We start from the raw sequence: 25,512 nt of genomic DNA, 5'->3' as shown, positions 1-25,512 counted from the left end.
ACCACATATCTTGATTTTTTTGTTCACTGTTTGGCCTTGTAGAAATACCTGCTTTTTTTTTTTTATATATATATTTCTCCACGAAGATAGTATTTCCTATTTGAAAGGATTTTTCAATTACTAAAAATAATAAAATAACTACCTATTTAAAATGAACTGGTAGTTTGGAAGCTCCCCCATTATCTGTGGTTTTGCTTTCAGTGGTTTCAATTACATGGGTACAGTAGAAGATATTTTGAGAAAGGGAGAGTGACAATATTCATATAACTTTTCTTGCATGATATTATAATTGTTCTATTTTATTATCAGCTGTTGTTAATCTCTTACTGTGACTAATTTAAAAATTCAGCTTTATCGTAGTTATGTACATACAGGAAAAAGCATAGTCTCTATAAGGTTTGGTACTAACTGCAACCATGGGGATCTTGGAAAATATCCCCTAGGGATAAGGGGAGATTACTGTATAAGTATAGCATATTTGTTTTGAAAGGTGAAGAGTTAATTTAGTTTATGAATCTTATCTTTTCAAAGCTATTTCACATAGTAATAATGAACTGAAAAATTAAAACTAAAATATGCTTTACATATTTGGTACTTGGAATATCTTTTCTTCTTACATTCTTTGTTACACTTTCTAAGTAAGTTAGATTAGTTAACAAATCTGACAGATTTCTGGAGTTCTATTCAAAAGGACTTATGTGAATCCACTTATGTACATTTACTTTTATATTATAAGTGACAAATATTAGTTAAGTCTGAAACAATCATAATGAGTTTGAACTTATGTTAGGATCTTCTTCTAAGAAAAAAGAATGATATACTGGGAGTGTTGAAGAATAATCTTTTTAAATGTAAAATCATGACTATCATAGAGATGTAAAATAGACACGTGTTAAAAATTTAATTAGCTCATTATTTATGGGGGAACTAGGCAGATGTTATAATTAGTTCAAAGAAGTCAAAGAGACACAAATTTATATGGAGTAAAGGACTGTGGAAATAAATTTACAAACAGACATGAGCTAAGCTTTTCTCATAAAGTGGGGAGACAAATCAGTTGAATCTCTTTCAGTCAGAATTCATTTGCATGACCATTGACAAGAATTATTTTTCATTGTTATCAGTTATCTACAATTAACAAGGTAGTAAAATATGTCAAAGGCAATGAAAGGCTAGAATCAGATAACCTAGAAAGTCATGCTATAAATAATGAATAAGTATCCATTGGCAACAACTGGTAATCTCTTTGCTTAATCCAAATTTATTTATCAAACTATACTAGAAATCAATTTATGGCCTTTAACAACATCCAAATCACACAAAATAACTATTAGTAGACATAATTATATAACCTACTGTCATTTATCTTATATATGAAGAATAAGAAGTAAATGTAATTTAAGAAAATAAAATATTACTAAACTACAGTCATGTGTCATTTAACAATGAGGTCATGTTATGAGAAATGCATTGTTAGGCAATTTTGTCACTGTGTGAACATCATATACTTACACAAACCTAGGCTATATGGTATTGACGTTATAATCTTATGGGGCCACTATCACATATGTGGTCCATCGTTGACTGAAACATCCTTATTCAATGTACAACCGTATTATATATTTTTGCATTAGTATACAGATTCACATATGTAAAAACAGGCTTATGATTATTAATGTATGTCATCTTCAGAGCTAGTGTGATTTTTGCTTCCACTGCTAGTAGTCACGTAATCAAGTAATGAAAGAAAAAAAAAGATTTATTTGTCATATATATATAAAGGCAAAATCTTGATTTTTCTCTTTCCTCGCAAAGTCAAAACTCAGGCATTGTTTTAAACTGCAATTTTTAAATAATTCTGCAACTCACTTGTGAAAATTAATGACTTTAAAAACAAAGCCTTTGTAATTCATTTTCATCTAAAAACATACACGAAAAGGACAACTACTTGAGTAATTTTCTTCTGTTTATTCATGAGGTGAAAATTTAAATTTTATAGCTCTGTATTGATGAGAAATTTCACACATTTTTAACCAATTTTTTTCTTAAGTAAATTCATTCATAATTAATGTGCTTTCAGGTGGTAGTAAAATAGACTTGAGAAAAGTCAAACTAATGAAAAAGCAGCCTTCCATGGTAAAAGTTATCTCGAGCTTTTCTTTGATAATGCAACCCACAGGCTTTTTCTAAACATAAATCAATACCATGTCAAAGGAATATACGAGGGTACCTGAAAACATCTGTGGAAAAATAGAATTAAAAAATAATACAATCTATCCATGAAGTTTTGACGTACCTTCGTATTTCTACATGCACGGTTACTACTCTTATTAATATGATCACAGATTTTGTTCTTTGCACATGCACACACACACAAATACACATCCTTACATATGGTAGAAATCAAAATGTCAAATAGATTTCACAGAAAGGTTTTTGCATTTTAAAGAAATGCAACAACTCTTTTCCCTTATATTCTTCCTTCTAATCTGAAGCAATTAGATATTTTTTTCTTTATTAAGAAATAGACTTCAGCACGTAAATTTGTGTGATTAAGCCAACTTCATTTCTTCTTCCACCAAATTAATCAATGTTTTAGCAGCGTCTATTTAAGAAGTCTGTGGCATATTACTCCTCATCAATGTGCATGGTCATAATTTGACTGTAATGATCTTTGTTCCACGCTTTACAAATGCTCCTCTTCATCAATCTCATTTACAATTGTGGCTTCAACTGACAATGACTCACAAGTCCAATTCATCAAACTCTTCCTTTCTTCTGAACCACAGAGCTTCCGAGCTACTAATCTAGGTTTCTCATCTCATTTAGAAATTAACTTTTTATTTCCTCTATATTTATCTGCTCACTGTTTCATAAACCCAATTTTTTTTGATGGCATCACAGCCACGTAAAGTAAAACCTTCATCACTTACTCCATCTGCTGCTATTGGCCTACCACATACAGCTTTTCCTCTTCCTTTTCTACTTCCTGAATATCTTTGGTCAAGGTCATGATGAGCTGTTGTTAAATATGATGCATACTCGTAAGAGAGTGCATGGTAAAACAGGTATTTATCTAGTGTAAGTATGTGTGAATTAGAAGAAAATGTCAAATAGTGTCATATTTCTATGGTAATGTGTAATACTAAGAAATTGAAGTTCCTATTTATAATTTTCTAGATAAAAAGCAATGGACATTGCATTTTTTTGTGATTTACGAGACAAAAAATAGCTGAGATATTACGAAGCGAGACTTATATAAACCATTGACTAAGATATCCAGTGACCATAAACAGATATATGATTAAGCATAACTAGGAACTTTAACACCAAGCTGGCCGAAGGACCCAAGGCTAATGGATAAACTTAGGAAGAAATTAACTTGAATCTGAACCTGCTACTAATATATAAAGTTTGCATTAAATTTCACACTTGAGGAAGGGTACTACATTCCTATAAAGGTACATTTCTGAGTTTGGTCCAGACCAAGGCATTATGCCTAATGGCTGTTTGACATACATTTCTCACATAGATTCATTACAGTTTTTTTCTCTATGGCTGTGGTTCATCAAGTCTGCCTTGTAATTGATTGATAATTTTTGAACTTATGTTGTTAGGTGCTTACAAAACCATGATGTTTCGACAGTCTTGGTGAGTCATTCCATTCATTATTATGTAGTTTCTCTAACAATTGTTTGAGAAACTAAATATCCTGTCAACCAAAAGACCTTTCTGTTCCAATACAAAAGAAAGAAAAAATATGGTTTATTATTGAGTATGCATTTCAGATTACATGCAGGAGGGCAGTTTTCAGGAGGCTACAAATTGTGAACAAAATTTCACAGAAGTTTGTGAAATAATGTAGAAGAAAGAACAATTAAAACTTCTCTATCTTCTCATGAGAAAAATGGATGCACTTTGTGAGTTCTCATGAGAAGCTTTCAAGTTAATTTCTGAGGTATGTATGTGCTTACAATTCCGGGGTTAAAATTTCCTCATCCCTTCATGTAAAGTCAAATGTTGAATCTATTATTGGTCAATTGTGTTTTCAAGCATATGGTATGATAATTTAACATCTGTAAGATACTTACAACAGTGGCATCCCATAATAATTACTGCGTAAAAATTGGCTTAAAACTTTGTTGCATGCCTATGATTTTATAGATGTGCATATTATTATTTCTTCTATAACATCAATACAAGTGAAACATTTTCATTGGCAGCCACATATTTAAATGATGTACAAAATTTGTTGAGATTATGTAGTGTTCTTAATAGAATCACATTGTCTTAGTTTTGACTGTATTTTATGCAGTGATAGATTTAACTTTTTATAATATGGTTAATTTTTTAAATGAGTTTTGTTCAATTCTTAAAGAATTAAAGATGTTTCATATATCTTTACTCCTAGAAGTAATATCAATCCAAGGAAATACTACATAAATAAAAATTAACAACCTCTACAAAGCACAGGCTGCTGTGACCAGAGCTCTAAGATCTATGCAGTATAATATATATCGTAATGCACTCACATTTTAAGAGCAATTGTGGGATTGGAAAAAGACTCCTTGCATGTCATGTGCAAATTATTTATAGAGAGGTTAGTAGGAAAAAAAAAAAAAAACAATGATTAACTAGAAAAAATTCACAAGCCATTTAACAGCATTAACTTTCATATATTTTATAAGAGAAATGCCTTTTTATATGAAGCATATTATATTTTTCTTGTGTTCATTCTAAGGATAATGGTTTAAAAGTCTATTAAATTCGCTGAGCATTCACATAATGTATTTGACCAGTTAAGATATCTAATATTATGAGTTGTATTTGCTTGGGGTAAAATGAATTTACATGTTTTACTTAGGTTTCTAAGCATCCTAGATTATCAGTTTTGCCACTGTGTTGTGCTTTGTTTTATTTTGTTGCATTTTTTCATCAGCATTCTCTACATTTTACTTTATAACATGTTTTTGCTTTTGTGAGGATGACGGGAGGGGATGGTGAAGGAAGGAACAGCTAAGTGGCACACTTGCTCCAAAGTGTCACATTAGATGAATACAGTCGAAACCCTCAAAAACATCATAATTAATGTTTTCCCAGGATTGAGAGCAAAGTGACCTGAATATTAGAACACCTTCACTGAAATTCTGATACATCATCACATTTGCCAAACTAGAAAATCAAACGTTTTTTTTTTACTTCTGCTTGGATTAGAAAACAGTTGTCCATGACAATGTGGCATGTCATTGACAAATTATGCCCTAAGTAGGAAAATGTTTGGAGAATGAATTTTTAGCTCACGACACTCCCCTTTTATTTTCAGTAAGATTAATTCTCAAAATTAACCAGTAAGCATGTCAATCTAATTAACTTTTTTAAGTCATTTTTCTTTATTCAACAATGCTTAGGGTGATGATAGATTAAGCCAAATCAAATTTTGTGTGTGCAGAAAGTGACAGAAAGGGAAAGGAACTAAGGACTTTTGTAAAATGTAATCACTTATGAACTTACAAAATTCTCTCTAAAACATCAAAATGCTACTATACACCTATTAGAACAAGGAAAACCTAAAACTGACAACACCAAATCCTGGCAAGGAACACTCATTCATCGTTGATGGGAGTGTAAAGTGGTGCAGTCACTTTGGAAGACAGTTTAGTGTTTTCTTCCAAAACTAACATACTCTTACCATATGATCCAGCAATCATGCTTCTTGGAATTTATCCAAATGAGTTGAAAGCTTGTGTCTATACACAAAAACCCACAACAGATGTTTATCCATAATCACCAAAACTTGGAAGCAATCAAGATGCCTTTTAGTAGATGAACAGATAAACAGTGGTACTTCTATGCAATGGGATATAATTCAGTAATAAAAAGAAATTAGCTATCAACCCTTAAAGAGACATGTTGGAAACTTAAATGCATATTGCTAAGTGAAAGAAGTCAACCTGAAAAAGCTACATATTGTGTTATTCCAATTATACGACATTCTGGAAAAAACAAAACTATGGAGACAGTAAAAAGATCAGTGCTCGCCAGGGGTAGGAGGGAAGGAGAGAGGAATAGTTAAGGCACAGAGAATTCCGAGGGCAGTGAAACTATTCTGCATGATTGTGATACTATAGTGATAGATACATGTCATTATACATTTGTCAAAACCCATAGAATATACAACACCAGGAAACTTAATGTACCTAATGTACCTAATGAACCATAAATTAACTATGGATTTGGGGTGATGATGTGTTGTTGTTGGTTCATCAATTTCAACACTCTGATGTGAGCTGTTGATTGTGGGGAAGCTCTGCATGTGTGGGAAAAGAAGGCATATGAATCCCTGTAATTTCTGATTAATTTTTCTGTGAACTTAAAATGCTCTAAAAAATGTCTACCTTTTAAAATTATTTTGTGTCTATGGTAAAATCACGGCTCTTTAAATGTACTATGTTGTGAAGGGGTATACTAGTGAATCTCTAGAATTAGAATAGAACCTGAAATATAGTAAGCTTTCATTAATTTTACGTGTAACAATAGTACACTTAAGTAAAGTTCATGTAACACAATATAATTTACACACTTATCTTTTTGACATTTAAGCAGATATTCCAATTAAGGATAAAGTTTTTAAAAATTTTGTTCAGACTAATTTTAACCAAAACAATTTTAGTTTTTTCATATGCCCTATTTAACGACTTAGAATTAATATAAATATGATAACTTTCCATGATGAATTTGATTTATATATGCATTTTAAATCAATCAACTAAAGTTTTGACATATTCCTTATTCCATAAATAAAAACCCATTTATCAAACAATATTTTAAATTGTTCTATCAGCGAATATTGAATAGTTTGCAGAAAAACAGTTTCAACATACATTATAATGTGAATAGAATTGACACTAAAATAAAAATATTCAATTTTTATTCTTTGTATATCTAAGATTTCAGCTTATATTGGTACCAAATTAATTTAATTATGACAGTGGATGTTAAAGTGAGAAAAAATAATATTTTTATATACTTTTGGTTGAATATTTTGTATTGAAAGAAATTGGTAGTTTTTACTGGTGGATGGGTTTGAGAATAAAAGTATAATTGCAAAGGTATAAGAACAAATTATAGCCTTTGAAAAAAACATATTATACTTAGCATAACTGATATACTCTAGAATTTTTAGCACATATCATGTACTCAGAACTGATGGTTGCACTGTCAGATTTGTGAAGCATGATTATCCTTGGTTCTGCAGGAATGTAGAGAGGTACTGCCAGCTGCACAGTCGCAGACATGGGAGTATCAGCAATTCTGAATCCTTTCAGGTCCCACAAGGTCATATGGGTTTGAAGTACCCTTAGAGTGACTGAGTCATGAATTAGCACAGCCCCTGTTTCATTGCATCCATGGGAAGGGAGAGGATATACAGACACCAACAAATAGGAACTTTGTCTTTTTCACGGGATACTCTCAGTGTCTAGAACCAGAACAGTAAAGGAGATTTCTTACCGGTATCCCGGAACAGGAAGTGAATCCAGGAAATTTTTTTTCACCCTTAGCTATGTCAATCCAACGCTGCTTGTCAATTAAATTTTGAGAAAAGGATCCTACTGAAGTAACCAAATAAACAAAGAAACAAAAACTTCTTACCTTCCTGTCTTGTGTTACACTTGAATAGATGCCACATTTCTAAATATCTGTCCTTTATTGACAGTACTAGTTATTTTTCTTTCTGTTAGATAATTATTAAAAGGGTGATATTTCACACTTAAATGTTGAGTAAATAACTTAATATTTCCAAATCCTCACGTTGCATTTATCCTCCTTAACCCATTGTAATATGAAATCTGCTTCATTTATTTATTAAAATGTTTCATTAAAGTCACAGTTACCTTCAAGCTAAAAAATCCGATGGACATGTTTTTTCGTTTATCTTACTTTTTCTCTGAAACATTTGACATTTCATCATATTATTTTTCTTGAAACACTTTTTTTTTTCTCGGCTTTCTCTTCAGCACTTTTTCATAGTTTACCTTTTACCTCTCGGATACTATTTTGTTTTTCTTCTCTGAGTTCTTTTTCCACCTGTAACATAAACAGTCATATTGCTTGTAGTTTCTGATTATATTTATCTCTCACTTTACAAACAATGCTTGGAAAAATTTACCAACTAATTGTGAAGGTGAGAGAAGTAAAGTTAGAGGATAAAACAGAGATATTGCTTGTGTGTAAAAATAATTCTGCCCTTTTCCTGCTCTATAACCTCGAACAAGTGACTCAGTCTCTCTGTATCTTAGTTCCTCATCTGTAGAATGGTGATAATCGCATTGCCTTTATTTTGAGGTTGTTGTGAGGATTTAACATGTAGAAAGTGACTGAATATGTGTAAAGTCCTTGGCATATAGGAAGCCTGCCTTACATGTAAGCTGCCATTAATAACAGATATACCTATTTATTACTGGAAAATCTGACAGATATTTTTATTAACTTTATAAATTGTACAAAGATTTACATAATTTTAAAATTGTTTATGGTATATGTCCATAGAATATGAACATCTTAACTGCACTGCTTGTATTGTTGTTTTCTTTGGGTAGCTATCAACCACTTCAACACCTGGACTGGAGAAGAATTTTACAACAATTTGTGGAATGAAAGGATTACTGAGTGTACGATGATGGTCGACTTGATTTGATTAGATCAAAATTAGAGTGTAACGGCCTAAATTATAGTCTCTCCCTCAGTTTTAAATATTAGTTAAAATGTTTTTTTTTTTGTCTTTTTCGTGACCGGCACCCAGCCAGTGAGCGCACCGGCCATTCCTATATAGGATCCGAACCTGCGGTGGGAGCGTTGCTGTGCTCCCAGCACAACACTCTCCCGGGTGCGCCACGGGCTCGGCCCAAGTTAAAATGTTTTTAACGTTTAAATCCTACTTCCCTTCTGCTTAGGGTCATATACAGAAATCCAAGTTTGGGGCTGTTGGAATGGTCTGCTATCCTTTTCCCCGTTCTTTCATCACACATTCCTCTCCCCAGTGCACCAGCTCTTTTAGTGCTACTTTCCTAGATACCAAAATTGTTGGCTGTAGCTATGAATTTTATTTCTTCTCTCTTTTGTCAGTGAGTTCCTTGCCATTATGAAAACATACTCTTTCTTATTATTCTTTAGTGAGAACATAATAATGCAAAATTGACAATCTGCAGCACAGAGTTTACATTCTATTGTAAAAAAGAGCTTTATGACAGGATTGCTAAACAATAAAATTGCTGAAAAACAGTAGTCATTTCACTGTCTTTGAAAAATAAGATAGTCTCTTATCTCTCTAAAAGAGTTTATTTTCCATCTTGTCTTAAAAGAGAATGAAACTTCAAATATTGTTTTTCACCCCCCATTCTTCTATCTTTTGAAATCTTCTTCTAAAATTGTAGATGTTGTCAAAGCCTCATTGTCAAAATTGACCACAATTTTAACATCAGGGTTTTTTCCCTAAAAATATGTTGTAAAAAATTCTCAGCTAATATAAAACCTACAGCTTCATTTGCAAATTACATTATGCACTATGTTTTCATATAATATATTTTATATCACATTTTCTATCAGCAGTATTTATTTCTTTTCAATATACTATTTATAAAGATATCATCATAGGGCCATTGTAAGTAAAATCTTTTAAAAAATAATTACGTGAAGACATTAGAGCAATAACAGTTATTTTTGAGAGACATTAAGCCAAGCAATTATTTTCATTGACTATGATGTTCCCAGTATTATGCTGGTTATTACATGGGAGATACAATAAATCTGTAATGCATTGTTACTTTAATAAGCTTATACTTTAGCTATGGAGATAATATTTTTGAAGTTTAAACTTCAAGATACGAAATGCAAATATATATCATGTTATGCATCAAGTGCTCTAAAAGAAGAGAGAAATGAATATTAGAGCAATCAGAAAAGACTTCTGGAAGTATACTAATATGATCGTAGTGTCATTAAGAATAGTAATTATTAAGAAAAAAGATGGAATATGTGTGTGTGTAGTTATCCATATATACAAATTTATTCAAAACAAATTCAAAAGTCTAAAGCATATTTCAGATTAAAAATGATGTATAATCTATTGGAACCAGATACATATGAGTTAAACACAAAATCCAGCACCCTTTGTGCAAATCATTTGAACTCCCTGCATTTCTTTTTTTTTTCTACTTTAAACCTACCAATACTGTTATGAGGATTAAAACTAAAACATTGAATTTTAAAACTGGAGCCAATGAAGCTATCATGTTTTTTAACGTCCATCATAGCATCAAAGCCTTCTTCATAGGGAGACCACACGGTAAAGATGTTATCAGAAATGGAAGTTTTCTATACTACAATGAAAATATCCCATTTCTTTTTGCTTGTTCAAGTTGTAAGGTATGCAAAATTGGTAATATAAAAATTATGTACAAAGTATGTTGTCCATAAAGTATCAACTTTTAAACATTAATGAAATAAATTATTTATTTTCAATAATATTGAATGAAAATAACTTAGTTCTTTTGTTACAGGAGATAACTGCAAGACCACTGAATACAGCAAGATGAAAAGCATGCTTTTAGATTTACAAAATCAAAAATATATTACCCAAGAAAATGAAAATCCCAACGATGAAGACATATCTCGGAAGAAGTTGTTGGTGGATCAAATGTTTAAATATTTTGATGCAGACAGTAATGGACTTGTAGACATTAATGAACTAACTCAGGTATGACTAATGATTAAATCAACAAACTTAATTAAATGTAGCATACATAATATACTTACATTTGTCTGAATTTCCTCTATAGTAGTAAAATATAAATTTAATCCATATTACTAAAGAGTGCTGGAATACAACATTTTTGAGAGCAATATTTATCAGCAATATTGATTTCAAGTAACATTTATATGGTGTTTTGCAGTTTACAAAGATATGTCTACTTTTGATAGATTTCTGAACCTTACATACCTAAAGGAATTGTAATATCTCTATTTTATAGAACTTATAAGATCTCTCCTGATATATTTTGAAGCCTATATAGTGTTTAATTTTCTGTCAGTCAATAAAATCTGGTTTATCCAGTGTCCAAAGACACTATTGAACACTTCTATAGCACATTGTAAATAATGATTTAAGATGATACTTAATCACTGATGTATTCCAGAAATTTTCTCTAATCCAGGATCAGTTTTAATATATTTAATCTGGTTTTAAAGGCCATGATATCAAATTTCATTTCTCTGAAAAACTGGCATAGAAATGATATGTGTTAAAAAACTTATTAAAGAGAACACTTTAAAAAACAGAAGGTCTTTCTTGTGAGCCATTTAGGTAAAATGAGAACTTTTTGTGTGTGTGTCACTGAGGCATATAGACAGGTTTGAATAAAAACATAATAGCCAGATTTAGGAATCTAAATTAGTTGTGGCTAGTAGTGAAAATATAAAACAAGGGACACAATATTTTTCCTAAAATATATACAGGATTTTGGGAGTCATGGAAAGAAGAAGCCAAACTAGTTTGTTAGAGAAATGGCAAGAGCAATGATGAATTTTGCTGACTTGCTTCCATGCTATTGTGAATAGAGCTGCTATAAAATGGGAGTGCAGGTATCTCTCTGACATGATTTCCATTCCTTTGGGTATACACCCAGTAGTGAGATTGCGGGGTCGTATGGTAGTTCTGCCTGTAGTTGTTTGAGGGACCTGCATACTGTTTTTCATAATTGCTGTACTAATTGACAATCCTACCAATAATATGTAGGGTTCCTCTGTCTCTGCATACTCGCCCACATTTGTTATTTTGTCTTTTTGTTAATAGCCAGTCTAACTAGAGTTAGATATCTCATTGTGGCTTGTTTGTTTGTTTATTCATTCATTCATTCATTCATCTATCTATCTATCTATCTATCTATCTATCTATCTATCTATCTATCTATCTATCTATCTATCTATTTATATTGGAACATAGTTGATTGTCCATATCTGTAGAGTACAGCACTGAATATCAATACCTGTGTTATTGATTTGCATTTTCCTGATGATTAGTGATGTTGAGCATGTTTTCATAAACTTGTTGGTCATTTGTGTGTTCTTCCTTTGAGAAATGTCTATTCAGCTTTTTTGTCCATTTTTCAGTTGGGATATTTGTTTTATGATCAGAACATAGTGGTTAAGAACTTTGATTATAGAGCCAGGGTTCAAATCACATCTCTGTTGTTTCCTAGCTGTGTAACCTTGGCAAATTACAATTTTCATGTCTCAGTTTCCCTATCTATAAATTAGCAATGATACTAGTACCTAGCACATAAATTTAATGTGATACTTTTATAATTAAGAATATGTAAGTTTTTCAGAAACATGGCTAGCACTTAGAAAGCATGATGGAATTGTTAACTATAATTATACTTTCAAATCTAACTTTCATGCAGATGCAGTGGATGATAATGGAAATAAAGAAGCCACATATGTTCGAGTTAGTAAATGAGTGATTGATGAATATTTCCATCATGCTCAAGCTTTGCATTAATGCTTATAGTTGGATGATAGGTGAGAACAAGTTAAATTCCATTAACAGCCATTATAACCCTGAAATCTATACACACATCTTTAAATATATAAAACATGTTAATACCAATTTTTAAAATGAAAAAAAATTGTCTTGAAAATGAAGGGAAGTAGTTGGGATTATTTAAAAAAATTAAAAAAATAAATGATAGCATGATATTTATTTTGTTCATTTCACTGAGGTGCTCATCTACCTATCTCATATAGCTTGCATGAGTACTATTAAGTCCTAAGAGTTCTGTCCTAGAGAAAAATAAATATTGTCACTCTGCAACTGCTGTGATACTGGGCATTTTTCTTTTCTCAGAGTACATAGTCATAGTGTGTATGTCTTTACAGATATAATGTTAAATTGAACTGAACTTAAGATAAATATTACATACATTTTATTTTAAGATACCTATATATTAAAATATCTCTACATATACTGAAGTATTAAATACCTAGGTTCATGCAGCTTTTTTTCTTGCCCTTAAAACTAAGTTGTAAGAAATAATATAAGCATTATATTGAAAAAGGGACATAAACGTGATATGAAAAGAAAAAAATACATTTCAATTGATTATATTTTACAATTTAAATATTTAAAAATACATAAGTCCTTAGTTATGCTTTACTCTAATTCTGTTGTCAGAATTAGACTAATCAGATTCTGTTGTCTCCTTTGTACTTCTCTTTGATCTCTCTAAAAAAGAAAAAAAAAACTATCCATTTGCAAAAGGCAATGTGGACTTGATCGAAAATATGTAAAGGAGATAGAAGGTGGGTTTACGTCACATGATACACAAATCACATATTAAATTCAGTTTAGATTGAGTACTTCTTGTACTTTTCCTTTCCTTATGCTAACCATGGTGTGCCTTGCATTTCCTATACCCTACATGCAGTGCCCAAGTCTATCTCTCAATTCCAATTATCGGACTTCTCCTGGGGCTAAAACTTCCTTATCATACAAAAGAATATGGCTCTATTTTAGATCCAACTCTTAAATTAGTATAACCAAACACATCACATTTCATAGTTGCCAACATCTACCTTTCTTAAAAATTAATAGCAAACAGAAGAACATCAAAAACCAGTATCTGTCACACTCTTACCTCAGAGGGCACGTGTATCTGCACTGCTAGAGGTTAGTGGAAAATCCGAGCCTCTCTGTCTTCAGCCATATTTTTTACACCCTAAGAGCCAGGTAAAATTCCCATATCTCTTACCTTCTTCAAGTGTATATTGGATCCACTTTCATCCCTTGCTCAAGGATGTCTGTCTCCCCAAAGGATACAGAGTTGGATGGTAGGATAGAGGGTGTATCTATACATTATTTTATAGGAATAGAAGAGAACTATCTCTTCATACATACTAAGAGTCTTAATTACTGTATGGCAAGGGTAAGATTTCCATCATGTTTAAGGTCTTTGGTTTGTGTATCTTTACTTTTAAATGCTTATCTTTATTGATAATGGGTAGATGGATATTTTGTTTATTTGATTCTGGGTGGCACCATATCTTTTCTTAAATCTGTGCTATATCGTGTGGATCCTATTCAGAATGAGGATGTAGAATTCTGAAGGGTTCTACACATTTTACCAGTAACCAATTCTGTGCAATAAAGGAAGAAACAAAAGTTCTTGAGGTTCCTGAGGACCATTCTGATAATGTGTGAAATCTCTACTTTAGCTCTTCTCTCCAAATCTGAACAGGCATCTGAGGTTCATTTATGTTGTTTTGGTCTCTCTTCCTTCTCTTACATTGTCTTCTTTGGGGCTGTTGTGAAATCTGAGCTTCAATAATGCTTGCTTAAATAAAAATTGTCCTTGCCGAGCTATGCTTCAAATGGGCTTAACTTTCCAATGAATGTGTCAGCAAATAATAGCTCACTGCATATGAAGGTTAATTCTAGATGTCAACTTGGTTAGATGAAGGAATGCTGAGAAACCTGGTAAAGCAATCTTTTCAGGTGTGTCCATGAGGGTGTTTCCAGCAGAGATTAGTATGAGAGTCTGAGTGGCCTGGGAGGGAAAGACCCACCTCAGTGTGGGTGGGAACCATCCAATCCGCTGGGGGTCTGGAGAGAACAAAAGACAGAGGGAAGAGGTGAAGCTCTCTCTCTTGATCCGCTTGAGCTGGGACACACTCCTGTCTCCTGTCCATGGACATCAAAGCTTGAGACTCCTCAGCTTTTGGGTTCCAGAACTTACACCAAGGACACCATCAGCTTCCCTGGTTCTGAGGCTTTTGGACTTGGACTGAGCCACGCTACCGGCATCCAGTTTATAGACGGCCTGTCATGGGACTTTTCTTCATAGCCACGTGAGCTAATTCCCCAAATAAGTCCCTCTCATGTAATTATAACTTATCCTATTGATTCTGTCTCTCTGGAGAACTCTGGCTAATACACCGCAAAAGCCTCAACAAATATGTAAAGAATTTTCTTTTTTAAAACCAAGATCACAAACTTAACCAAGGCATCCTGGTATCTCCACTGTGTTGTATATATGTCTAGTGTGGTGAGTCACTCAGCCACATAGCATCACATCTGTGGTTTTAAGAACATATATTTTTCCTAAAATAGACCTAAGTATGTAATGCTTGAAATGAAGATTTTGGGATGAAATGACTGGACATATTCCTCCTGACAGGCTAGCATGTAGAAAAAAGTCACTGGAAGAAAGAAGGTTAGTGATCACTGGTTATGAAAAGGAGCATAGAGCTCTTCTGGGTGGTTTATTCACATGGATATCAAAGTCACAGCGAATAAAAAAAGTAGCGCAGACAGAAATATTCTTAAGGAATAAAATATTCTTAAGGAGCTAAATTCATTAGTGAATTATGGGAAGAGACTAAATAAGAATCACGTAGCTGAATGGTCTGAGATTAAAAGAAGTGAATTCTATCTGTCTACCTATGATCTGTCGTCTGTGATTTAAAATCTAACTTTCTATTTATCTCTCTGGAGAAGACTGATTTTGGAAGAGGAAATAATCCAGGAGCGCCAATAGGGAGTTGTGCAGTTATCTACCACTTTCTTTGCCCTGAGCTAGAATGGATGTGTGAGAAAAATTAGCCTCCAATTAAATTAATCAAAATTACAGAACAAATGGTTTTATGAAAGTGCAGTCAGATTGTTCCTAAGTCGGTGTAATGAAGAACATATTGCTATAAGGAATTGAAGGCAAATACAGTTTTCCAGTCATAGAGCAGGATTTCCAGAGGGCACAATGATGGGCTGGAGAGGGGTGGGAATTGGGTCAGATTGGGAAATGTGCAGAGCAGTATAGGAGACTTGGATTCCTACGGTCGCAGAGACACAAAGAAATTTGTTCAAATTGTCCCCTAGGTGAGAATGGACATTTTTTTTTTGCATTGTGGACTATATATTTGGTCCTAGAGGACAGGATGCACAGCAGGCTTTGTTTGGGAGAATGGCAGCCCTGAGTTTGTTAGCAGCAAACACGAGTACTTGAAGTAAAATGGTGCTAACAATTTGGAAAATCTGCTCTTTAGGCATTTCCCTATTTGATAAAATAATACCCTTAGAATTTAAGTAAGCAAAGTCATTCCCTTGTGATTCTGATTTTAAATAAGCAGCCGTATTGAGTATATTGAATTAGGCTTTTTTTTTTTTTTCCATTTAGATTCTGTCATCATAATAAGCTGATTCACATTAGAAATGCATATTAGAATATTTTCCTAATGTACACACATTCCAACTCTTTATTAAAATAATAAAAAGAACTTCTTGTTCACAGGGTTTAGATTATTGTTATACATATTTTACTTAAAATGCCATTTGCTCAATGACTACCATATGTGAATACATTTACAAAATTAAATAAAAGCAAGAATAAATAAAACTAAATATTTTCAAGCTACAGGATGGACATGGAAAACGATGCATTTTCCACATTTGTACATATCAAGTATTTTTCTCTAAAAATTATTAGAACTGTTAGGGAAAGGAACAGTTAATCTTTATTTTTACTTGATGAAGCCTATTACAATTTTAAAGATTTTTTAAAAATTCTGATTTAGTCAACATATTTATTTACTACTAGATTAGGAAGAATTGTTTTGTCTCACAGATAAAAAACTGTTTCAGTGGGAACAAACTACAAATACATAAGCACTTGTATGGATAGAGAAGTGAGAAAGTGAGGATTTCCAGAGGCTACCATGGTAATTAATCCTACTTAACATAGGAGGATATAAAACACAAAGGAATTTGTCCAAATCTTCCCTTGGAGAAGAATGAACAACCATTTATTGCATTTAAAAGTCCAAGTCCTATCAGGTATACAGGCAGCAGAAACCAGGTGTTTGACTTGCAATGGCATTGTCAATGCCAATGGGTAGATCCTAGTAGTATTGAAAATTTCCTTGCCAGGGCTACAGATTTCAGAATAATAACAGCAATAATTAGCCCTTAGAGAAAGATAAGGCCAGTAACTGTTAGTTTACTTGCAGCTCATGGCTACAATAAAAAAAAAAAAAAAAAAAAAAAACAACAGTACTTTTAATTGTATCTGGAAACATTGGTAACTAGTTTCAGATATTCTTTTTTTAAAGTGCTGTTTATAATATGCACAGGAAACTGGAATAATAAAATTTAGCTTTCTTTTACACTTTAAACATATTATTTGTAGCATATTTTCTTCAGAATGTCAAGATGCGTTTAAAAAATTAGCATTTATATTCAGAGAATCCTTGTGAACCATATAGGATGCCTTAAAAATAAAATATTTTTTCCTACTAGTGGTTTAATAAAAATAATAATATTTCCTCAGCTGATCTTTCAAAATAATTAACGCTGGCTCTGTTGATTTTGTTAAGTGTTAATTTAGGCACGTTAGAAAATCTAAAAGAAAATGCAGAAGATACAATACTTTTTATTTAATCCTTTTTTTAAAATATTGCTCTTGCAAGATAGCATCAGTTATGCATGATTAAACAATTAAATCTCATAATGTTATTTATTTACCCTCTGTCTTTTCAGATTGTTTACTTTTTGAGTACTGTTAATAATGTGTAATTATCTTGCTTAATTATTTGTTTGCGTGTTTTCGCTCATCTTCTCAGAATAAAACCTCCATGAGGGCCAGGACTGTGTCATGTAAATGTACTAACTTCCCTGCATCACCTAGCATGGTTCTTCACACCTGTAGATTGCAAAGAATGGAAAAGAAAGAGGAAGGGAGGAAGAGAGGAGACAAGAAGCTGTTCTGGTTACCTAGTGGAGGAGCCAACCTGTACTGAGATCGTGAGAGAAGCAAATGTATAATACCAGGAGATGTGAATTCCTACCCAAGGGTGTATATTTATTTTCTGACCCATAGGCTCTGACATAATCTACACATTTGCCAAATAAAGAAATTAGTATATCTGCCTCTCCAAAACAAAATGACTCTAATGGACATTTCTTAAAATAGAAGAGCACTGAGTACTAACTCTACCAAAACCATTGTGACTGTGACGTGATCGTGACTAGTTTGGGAAAAAAAGAGTTTGTAAAGGTCTGGGGAAGAATTTATATGACTTGAATATATTAGTAGTGTATCTCTCTAAGAGATCCTGTCTCCACAAAAAGTAAAGAAAAGGAAACAGAACTGGAAGATCCCACTCCTCTGTCCTCTCCTCCCACATGCACAGCACAGTCTCATCATCATGGTCTATATTGACATCATTAAACTCAATATCATGTCTTTTATCCCTTTGTGAGAGTCAGCATAATAATTCTTGGATTTCTAAATCATCCCTTATCCCAGAAATCTAACAGCCATTCATCTTTATAGCCAAGAGAAAATTTTTCTACCTGACCTCTTACTCATTCTATTTCTCTCTCCAGTTTAATTTACCTTTATATCAGTTATCATCATCTGTCATAATATATACTTTATTTATATATTTTTATTTTCGCTTCACTAGTATATAAATTCCACATGGGAGGGATTTTTGTCTACCTTGTTGTCTGCTGTGTTTTCAGAGCCTAGGATAGTGTCTGACAAGTAGTAGGCAGTCACAAATGATTTGTTGAATGGATGATTGAATAAATCAGTGAAGTAAAATAGTTTATTTGGGAGGGGGCATTTGTTTTTATTGTTTATTTTGGAACAAATAAGAATACAGTACCAAAACATTAAATGATCTCTGAGTTATTACCACTCTTATGCAACTTTGACAATTCTATTACATTGAAGCTAAATATATCTCTGGGATGTGGTGTGTCTGAGCTCCCCAATGCCTTGTCACACTAACCTTAACCTCTATGGAACCCAAAATTCATATAATTAGACCTCTGATCAGTAAAAAAAAAAGTGTAAAAATGGGTTTTTTTAGCCTTAAGGAGTTCACCAAAACATTGGCAAGTTTGGGAAACATTTTTACTATTTTACAATAGATAACAATGAAATTTGATTGGCCTCCTTGATTGAGGTATCATCATTGGATATTTAAATGACAATATATTCAGTGAGTCTGGCCCTTCATGAAGAGCTAGTCCGGAAATAACACATGCATTTTCAGAAGCCTAGAGTGAGAAGTTTTGGGAACCAGTGCTAGACAGTAAATGATGGAAGTGCAGGGAGATAACAAAGTCTTACTAGTTTGGATCCCTTGTGCCAAAGAGTGGTTTATATACTCTATTATACTTTATTCCCAGCAGTCAAACACTCATAACCTTAAGGCTATCAAAACTCTGGCTATCTAAAGCAATTTTTTCCATGCCAGTTGAAAGGTCATACAAACTCATCAAACTGTATACGTTAAATATGTGCATCTTTTTGTATATCAATATTATCTCAGTAAATCTATTTTTTGAAAAAGGAAAGATAGAAAAGTCAAAGGAAAATACTTCCCTCATTAGGAACACAACAGGATGTACTAAAGCTTCTTACCAGGAAACCTAAAGGAGAGAAATAATTACTAAAAATAATGTTTTAAATGGGCTATTTCATTGACTAAAAATGGGATAAATGACCAAAATATGTATCTGAAATAATGACAAATGAGAGAATGAGTCACCTTGTCCTATGTATGGATATGCTTCCGTATAGATGAGCAGGGCTCTAAAAAAAAAAAAAAAAAAAGTCTTAGACCGTGAGCTTCTCTGGGGCATACTCATTAAAACAGTATGCCCATCTTAAGTTGTATAATCATGATCAAGTAAAGATCAAGATCAAATGAAGATCAAGATTAAATCAAGGTCAAACTAGTCTTATGCAAGAGACAGTAATCAGGAAAAAAGCAGAAGTCCATTTTCTTGATCTAACACATGAATTTAATTTGAGTAAAATACTCGTACAGATAGAAATAGGAGGCAAAAAATGACAAAATGTTTTCTTTCAACTTTCTGCTCCATCTCTGTCTACTTAGAAATTACCATGAAAATAAAAGTCACTAAAAATATTATCAAAATGCCTGAAAAGCCCTGGTGTCACTGCATCCTAAATATTACCACAGTGCTAACATTGCAGATGTTTAGAAAGAGCATACTGAGGTAAGATTAAATACACTGCCCTTACTCCCAACCCCCAACCCCAGAAGAAGCCAAAAGTCATTATCCATGATCTAACCAATAACAGATGGAGAATGATTACAAGCTCTGTTGCTTTCTAAGTAGAAAAGCAGTATTTTGTTTTCCCATTAGGTTTATGGGAGAGATGCTTTCAGCATTAGGTAGTTTTGTTAATCCCTCCAGCTGGACTGTGCAAAAATACAAGGCTTAATAATTTCCATCTACAGTATCTTTTAATATAGACCAGTTAAAACAGGTAAGCCTTTGCTTTTTTTCCCCACTAAGATGGAAAATATCAATTTAACCAACAAAATTTTAATACCATATACAAGGTTAGAGAAATCCATTCTATTGCAGAAGTTCTATTAAGCAGTGCATATGTTATCACTGGTGGTTAGAGAAGGAGCTGGTGGCCCTAGTGACCCATGTGTTAGACCCCATCCTAAGAGTTGTCTCAACAGCCCATCCACACTGAGATGTAACTGAACTTTCAATTTAAGAGTGTTGCAAAAATGCTTAAAAATGGCTCAAAAGCATCAGAAAATCTTTAGCAGTAACATCATCAATCTACCATTGATGTAAAAAAGAAAGTCTGAAACACTCTGCTCTACCCAAAGAAACTATAATCCATTGTGAATGTGCAACCATGACATGCACAAGCTGATATCAGGAGGTCTGCAGTGAATTATGTGAACAAGCAGCACAAATGTAGAGTCATTATTTTTAATTTTGAATGATCACTTTTGAGAGTATACTGTATGTTGTCTTGTGTTTGTGTGTTCGTGCATGCACATGTGGTAATCTTCACATTCGTTTTCTAACTGAAAAAAAGGTTAAATAATTTATCAGATAATATAAAGCCATTACGCGGCATGGCAGAACCTTAACCCAGAACTGGTTGACTTCAAAGCCTGTGTTTTCTGATTACACTGTACCACCTTAAAATAAACTCAACAACAACAAAACACTGTGATGCACAGCTTCAAGAAATATGAATTACTGCCCTTGCAGGTGGGAGAATATGGAATATCATGGACACACAGCTGTGCAGCTGCCCACAATGAATAGGGATGTCTGAAAAATCTTGGGGAGCTCTTTATATGACAAGCAGTAGTCAAAAACAGTAGAGTATAAAAAAGCTGCAGCTTCTATAGGACTGAGAGAGTAGAAAAACAGTTTGATGATTTTCTTGAACTACGCTTGGATAGAGTTTCATCATCAATCGGTGCGTTAATTCTATCTGGCTCTTGGAAGCAGTCATTTGCTTAATAGCTCTTCTGTGACCAAGGGAATTCATGCACTATCCCAAATGACTTAACTTCCAGCTGAGGAGGAGCGTAGGCAGAGGAGAAAAAAATTAACTTTATTTTTCACAAGTACCGTGAGGAAGAAAGTTGAAACAAACTGCCTCACTATTTTTGTGGAAAGAGCACTATTTTATTTTAACACAGGTCACTGAGACACAGGAGGCAATTTTCATGTGGACGTGTTTCCTTGAGTCAGTATAAATGGACAAAAGTAATGAATGAAATACAAAATTTTCTTTTAACGTTCAGATATGCTGGGTCCTACTGTGAGACTTTTGTATTAGAAAGGTTGGACTAAATCCTGACAACCTTGTAAGTCTATACCTTTGAAATGATTAAAAATAACTGTTCAGTAACTGAAAACCTGGATTTTTCATAAATTGAGTTCTTTATCCCACTTTAGACTCAAAATGATTCATTTCATGATTGTTACATGTAATTAATTATACTACAGAAATGTTAATCACAGATATAAAGGTATGGTTGTAATTTTCTTGTTAGGTGATAAAACAGGAAGAACTTGGCAAGGATCTTTCTGATTGTACTTTGTATGATCTGCTGAAATACGATGATTTTAATGCTGACAAGCACCTGGCTCTTGAAGAATTTTATAGAGCATTTCGTGAGTACAAGATTCATTCTTTAATTTCTCTTTGTTCTTTTTCCTGCTGCTTTACATGACATGGTATGTGTTCTTGATCTCAGAGTACAAGCTGGTTCTTAAGAGAAGTGATGTAATTGAGAGAATTTAAGTTTTGGGCTATACTGAAACGTAAGTGATAGCTAAGGGATTTAGTGGTTCTAAAATGAACAGTTGGAAATATTTGACAACCTTGGATGTCGTCAGTTCTTATCGATTCTAGTTTAAGACATTAGTTTCACAATACCGCTCTCAAGGTCATTTTAGAGTAGGAGCAGCCTTTTGCCAATTGTTAACATATGTCAAAAATAATTTAATTATTACATAGTGACAATTTTTAACTTCATTGGGAAACCAAAGTGGATTAATAGATGGAGTTTGCGTATATTTGAAGAGGAATAGATAGCATTGGAATGAAAAATTTTATTTATGTTAATGCACTTGGAAATAATTTATATATACATGAATTGCTTAAATTTGTCTTAAAATTGACTACTCGTATTTTACAAAGCAGAGTTATAAAAAAATGACAGTTAGCAGCAATTACCTGTTAGGTTATATTTTAAACGTTATTTAAAGACAAATGACTAAGAAATGTCTCAGAAGAAAAGATTTAGAAGCTGTGGGCAAGAGAGAGGGGGAAAAAAGTAAATTAACTATTTGGTATTTGAAAATCACCAAAGAAGCAAAGTTAAACAAGATTCAATTCAATTCAGGACCTAAAATCAGTAAGAAAGATACATATAAATAGATATAGATGTGGATACACATACATACACACAAAGGGTCTACAAAAAGTAATTTACAAAGTTACATTTGTTATCTTTTAATTCTATTTTTCCACAACCTTTCTGAAGTAACCTTTCATATCTTTCCAAAAAGGCAGGAAGTAGGAAGTGTACTTGGTATAAAAAGATATTTTTTGAATCATGACTCACCAGTTGTTTAATATTGAGTAAGTTACTAAAATCTATTGTTCTTAAAAATCTATGTAAAATTCTGACCAGTTACCTCAGTTGGTTACAGCACGGCGTTGTAACACCAATGTCAAGGATTCAGATCCCCATCCTGGCCAGCCGCCAAAACAAACAAACAAACAAACAAAAACATGTAAATTAAGATAATAATAATCTTACTACATGATAAATTGATATTAAAATGGTGTATTATATTTTTATATTTTATATTTATATTTTATATTTCACAAAATATTTGATGCAAGAAAAACATTGCATGAGAAATAGTTATAGGTTATACTTGTTTAATGTAAAATATCAATATACTCTCTGGGTTTAATTGTATTGTATTTTCACTTTAAATCACAAGGCGGAATACAAGACAGGATGACTCAGTAAACTCTTGATCTTATCAAAGCATATTGTAAGTCTTGAATACTTTTCAAAAATAACAAAAAGAAAGCAGCACAATTATTCTATGTTTATATGAAGAAACTGAAACACAGAAAAGTTAAAAAAAAATAAGTGGCTGAGTTTATAATCAAATGTATGTTGAACTAATTATGAAGTCTATGTGTTTTCCACTAAGTTTCAGTATGTAGTGGCATTCTTTTGTGTGCGCACACAGGCAAGAAGAAAGGGACGTGTTACAGTTTATCGGAGGGAAAGTAATGTATATATAATATTACTATATATATTTTATAAAATTATCATGCTAGATAGAAGGAGAAGATGTTATTGAAAGGCCTACATAAAATATTGTGAGTTGAGAATATGATCTCTGGTTTTGGGAATCGAGGAGACCTTATTAAGGTGGTAGCAATTGAATTAGTCTTCAGAATGAGTACATTTAAACTTTGGGAAATGAGGAAAGGGCAGTGCACAGAAAGAATATCATAAATAAAAAGTCAGGTGCCTGATATTCCAGGGCATTTAGGTAAGCTGATCCAACTGCAATATCTGTTCCAGGCCCGAAATTCTATAAAAAATATCAATTAATTTATTATACTAACTTATTTTGTTAAATAAGCAATCTAAATCTCCCAACATCCTCCTCACACTTGGAGGATACATGGAGTTGACTAAAGAAATGTAGTTGGAATCTATAGCAATGGCTGGAAATCAGTTCAGTGGTATACAGTTTATCAAGCATCAGCAAGAGCATTAAATGAATAACTTGGCATAGGATTTTTACTCAAAATATAGTTATTGCTGGAGGTATGATGATGGAAGAAAAACAATAAAAATGAGCGTGAATTATATGTTATTTTTTATGACAGCCAGCAAATACTCTGAGTAATGATTCCTGACCATTATCAGTAAATATGAATCTTGCCTGGGATAGATGCTGCCTGCACCTGTGATAGGGAAAAATGATACTGTGTTTTGGGATATGATTTGATATTCCTAATGAAGGCGGGCTAGCTCAGTACATTGTTCTGATAAACAACATTATGAAATTCAGAAATCTAAATCTTCAGTAAAAGAGATCAATAAAGAAATAGTAAAATGTAACATTGTCTATGAAGGAGAAGCTAGATTATACTAGAAACTACTGAATTTTGTAGAAGGAAATTTATGAGATTTCATTAACTATTAGAAGATAATATGGTAGCAATTTTATGGAGTTATTTATAGTAAATGCAATGAATTCAATGCATCTCATAATGATTCTGTCATTAGTGAAAGGTAGGTATAACACAAAAGGTCCACATTTTTAATATTCAAAGTCATAAAGAGATGAAAGGTAATGAAAGCACTTGACAATCACCAATCAGGTTTTTTTTTTTTTTCTTCTTCTTTTTGGGTAATCATAAATTATCCCATAACAATGATAAAATGATGTTCACATCATCATTTTTTAGAGGAAATAATGTTTTTCAAAGTAATGCTATAATTATCGAGGATATTTTAACATTCTTTGGGTTTCACCAAGCAATCTTCAAAAAGGTATTACCTTTTCAGTGTTGCACCTCATTTAAACTAGACTTCAAATTACATAATGACCCTTCAGCGATAATAAAACTGACTTGTACAGATTGCATCTGCATTAGTGAGAAAGTATTTACGCTTAAATGTGAATTATGAATACATATCTCTTTCTTTTTTTTTTTTTATCTGTAATAATGCCTTAAAAAACTAAGCTCACTTGGGTTTAGTGAAGTTTAGTGACAAGCTTTGTATAATGACATGATTTTAGTAAGTCACTCTATTATAAAATACTAAGATATCATGAATAAAAAATGTCTAATAATGGGAAAATCAATCTGTTAAAAAATTAGGCATTAAGTATCTTTGTGTATAGAGTGCTAAGATAGTCAAAGCAACTTAAAAAGGTAGGTTTCCTTTCCCCTAGAAATATGTATCAGATATACAATGATAAAAATGACAGATACAATAAGAATAAAAAGTAAGCATATATTTCACCTTCATGTTGCATTGCCCCATATAATTTCTAAAAAGATGCTCAGAAAATCATAAAGGCCTTAAATGAATCTCCAGAAGAAT

General features: G+C 32.6%; 1 protein-coding gene across 3 annotated transcripts in view; it reads left to right on the top strand.

Moving 5' to 3' along the window:
- FSTL5 (follistatin like 5) overlaps window positions 1-25,512 on the top strand; it is a 733,912-nt gene that overhangs the window by 328,036 nt on the left and 380,364 nt on the right. For all 3 annotated transcript variants that reach the window (XM_063108449.1, XM_063108448.1, XM_063108446.1), the window contains exons 4-5: window positions 10,557-10,753; window positions 21,910-22,030. In XM_063108449.1, coding sequence (XP_062964519.1) covers window positions 10,557-10,753; window positions 21,910-22,030 — 318 coding nt within the window. The remainder of the gene's footprint in view (window positions 1-10,556; window positions 10,754-21,909; window positions 22,031-25,512) is intronic.

Source organism: Cynocephalus volans, chromosome 9, assembly GCF_027409185.1.
Source record: "Cynocephalus volans isolate mCynVol1 chromosome 9, mCynVol1.pri, whole genome shotgun sequence".
NCBI lineage: Eukaryota > Metazoa > Chordata > Mammalia > Dermoptera > Cynocephalidae > Cynocephalus > Cynocephalus volans.
This window is presented reverse-complemented; position numbering and strand designations above follow the sequence as displayed.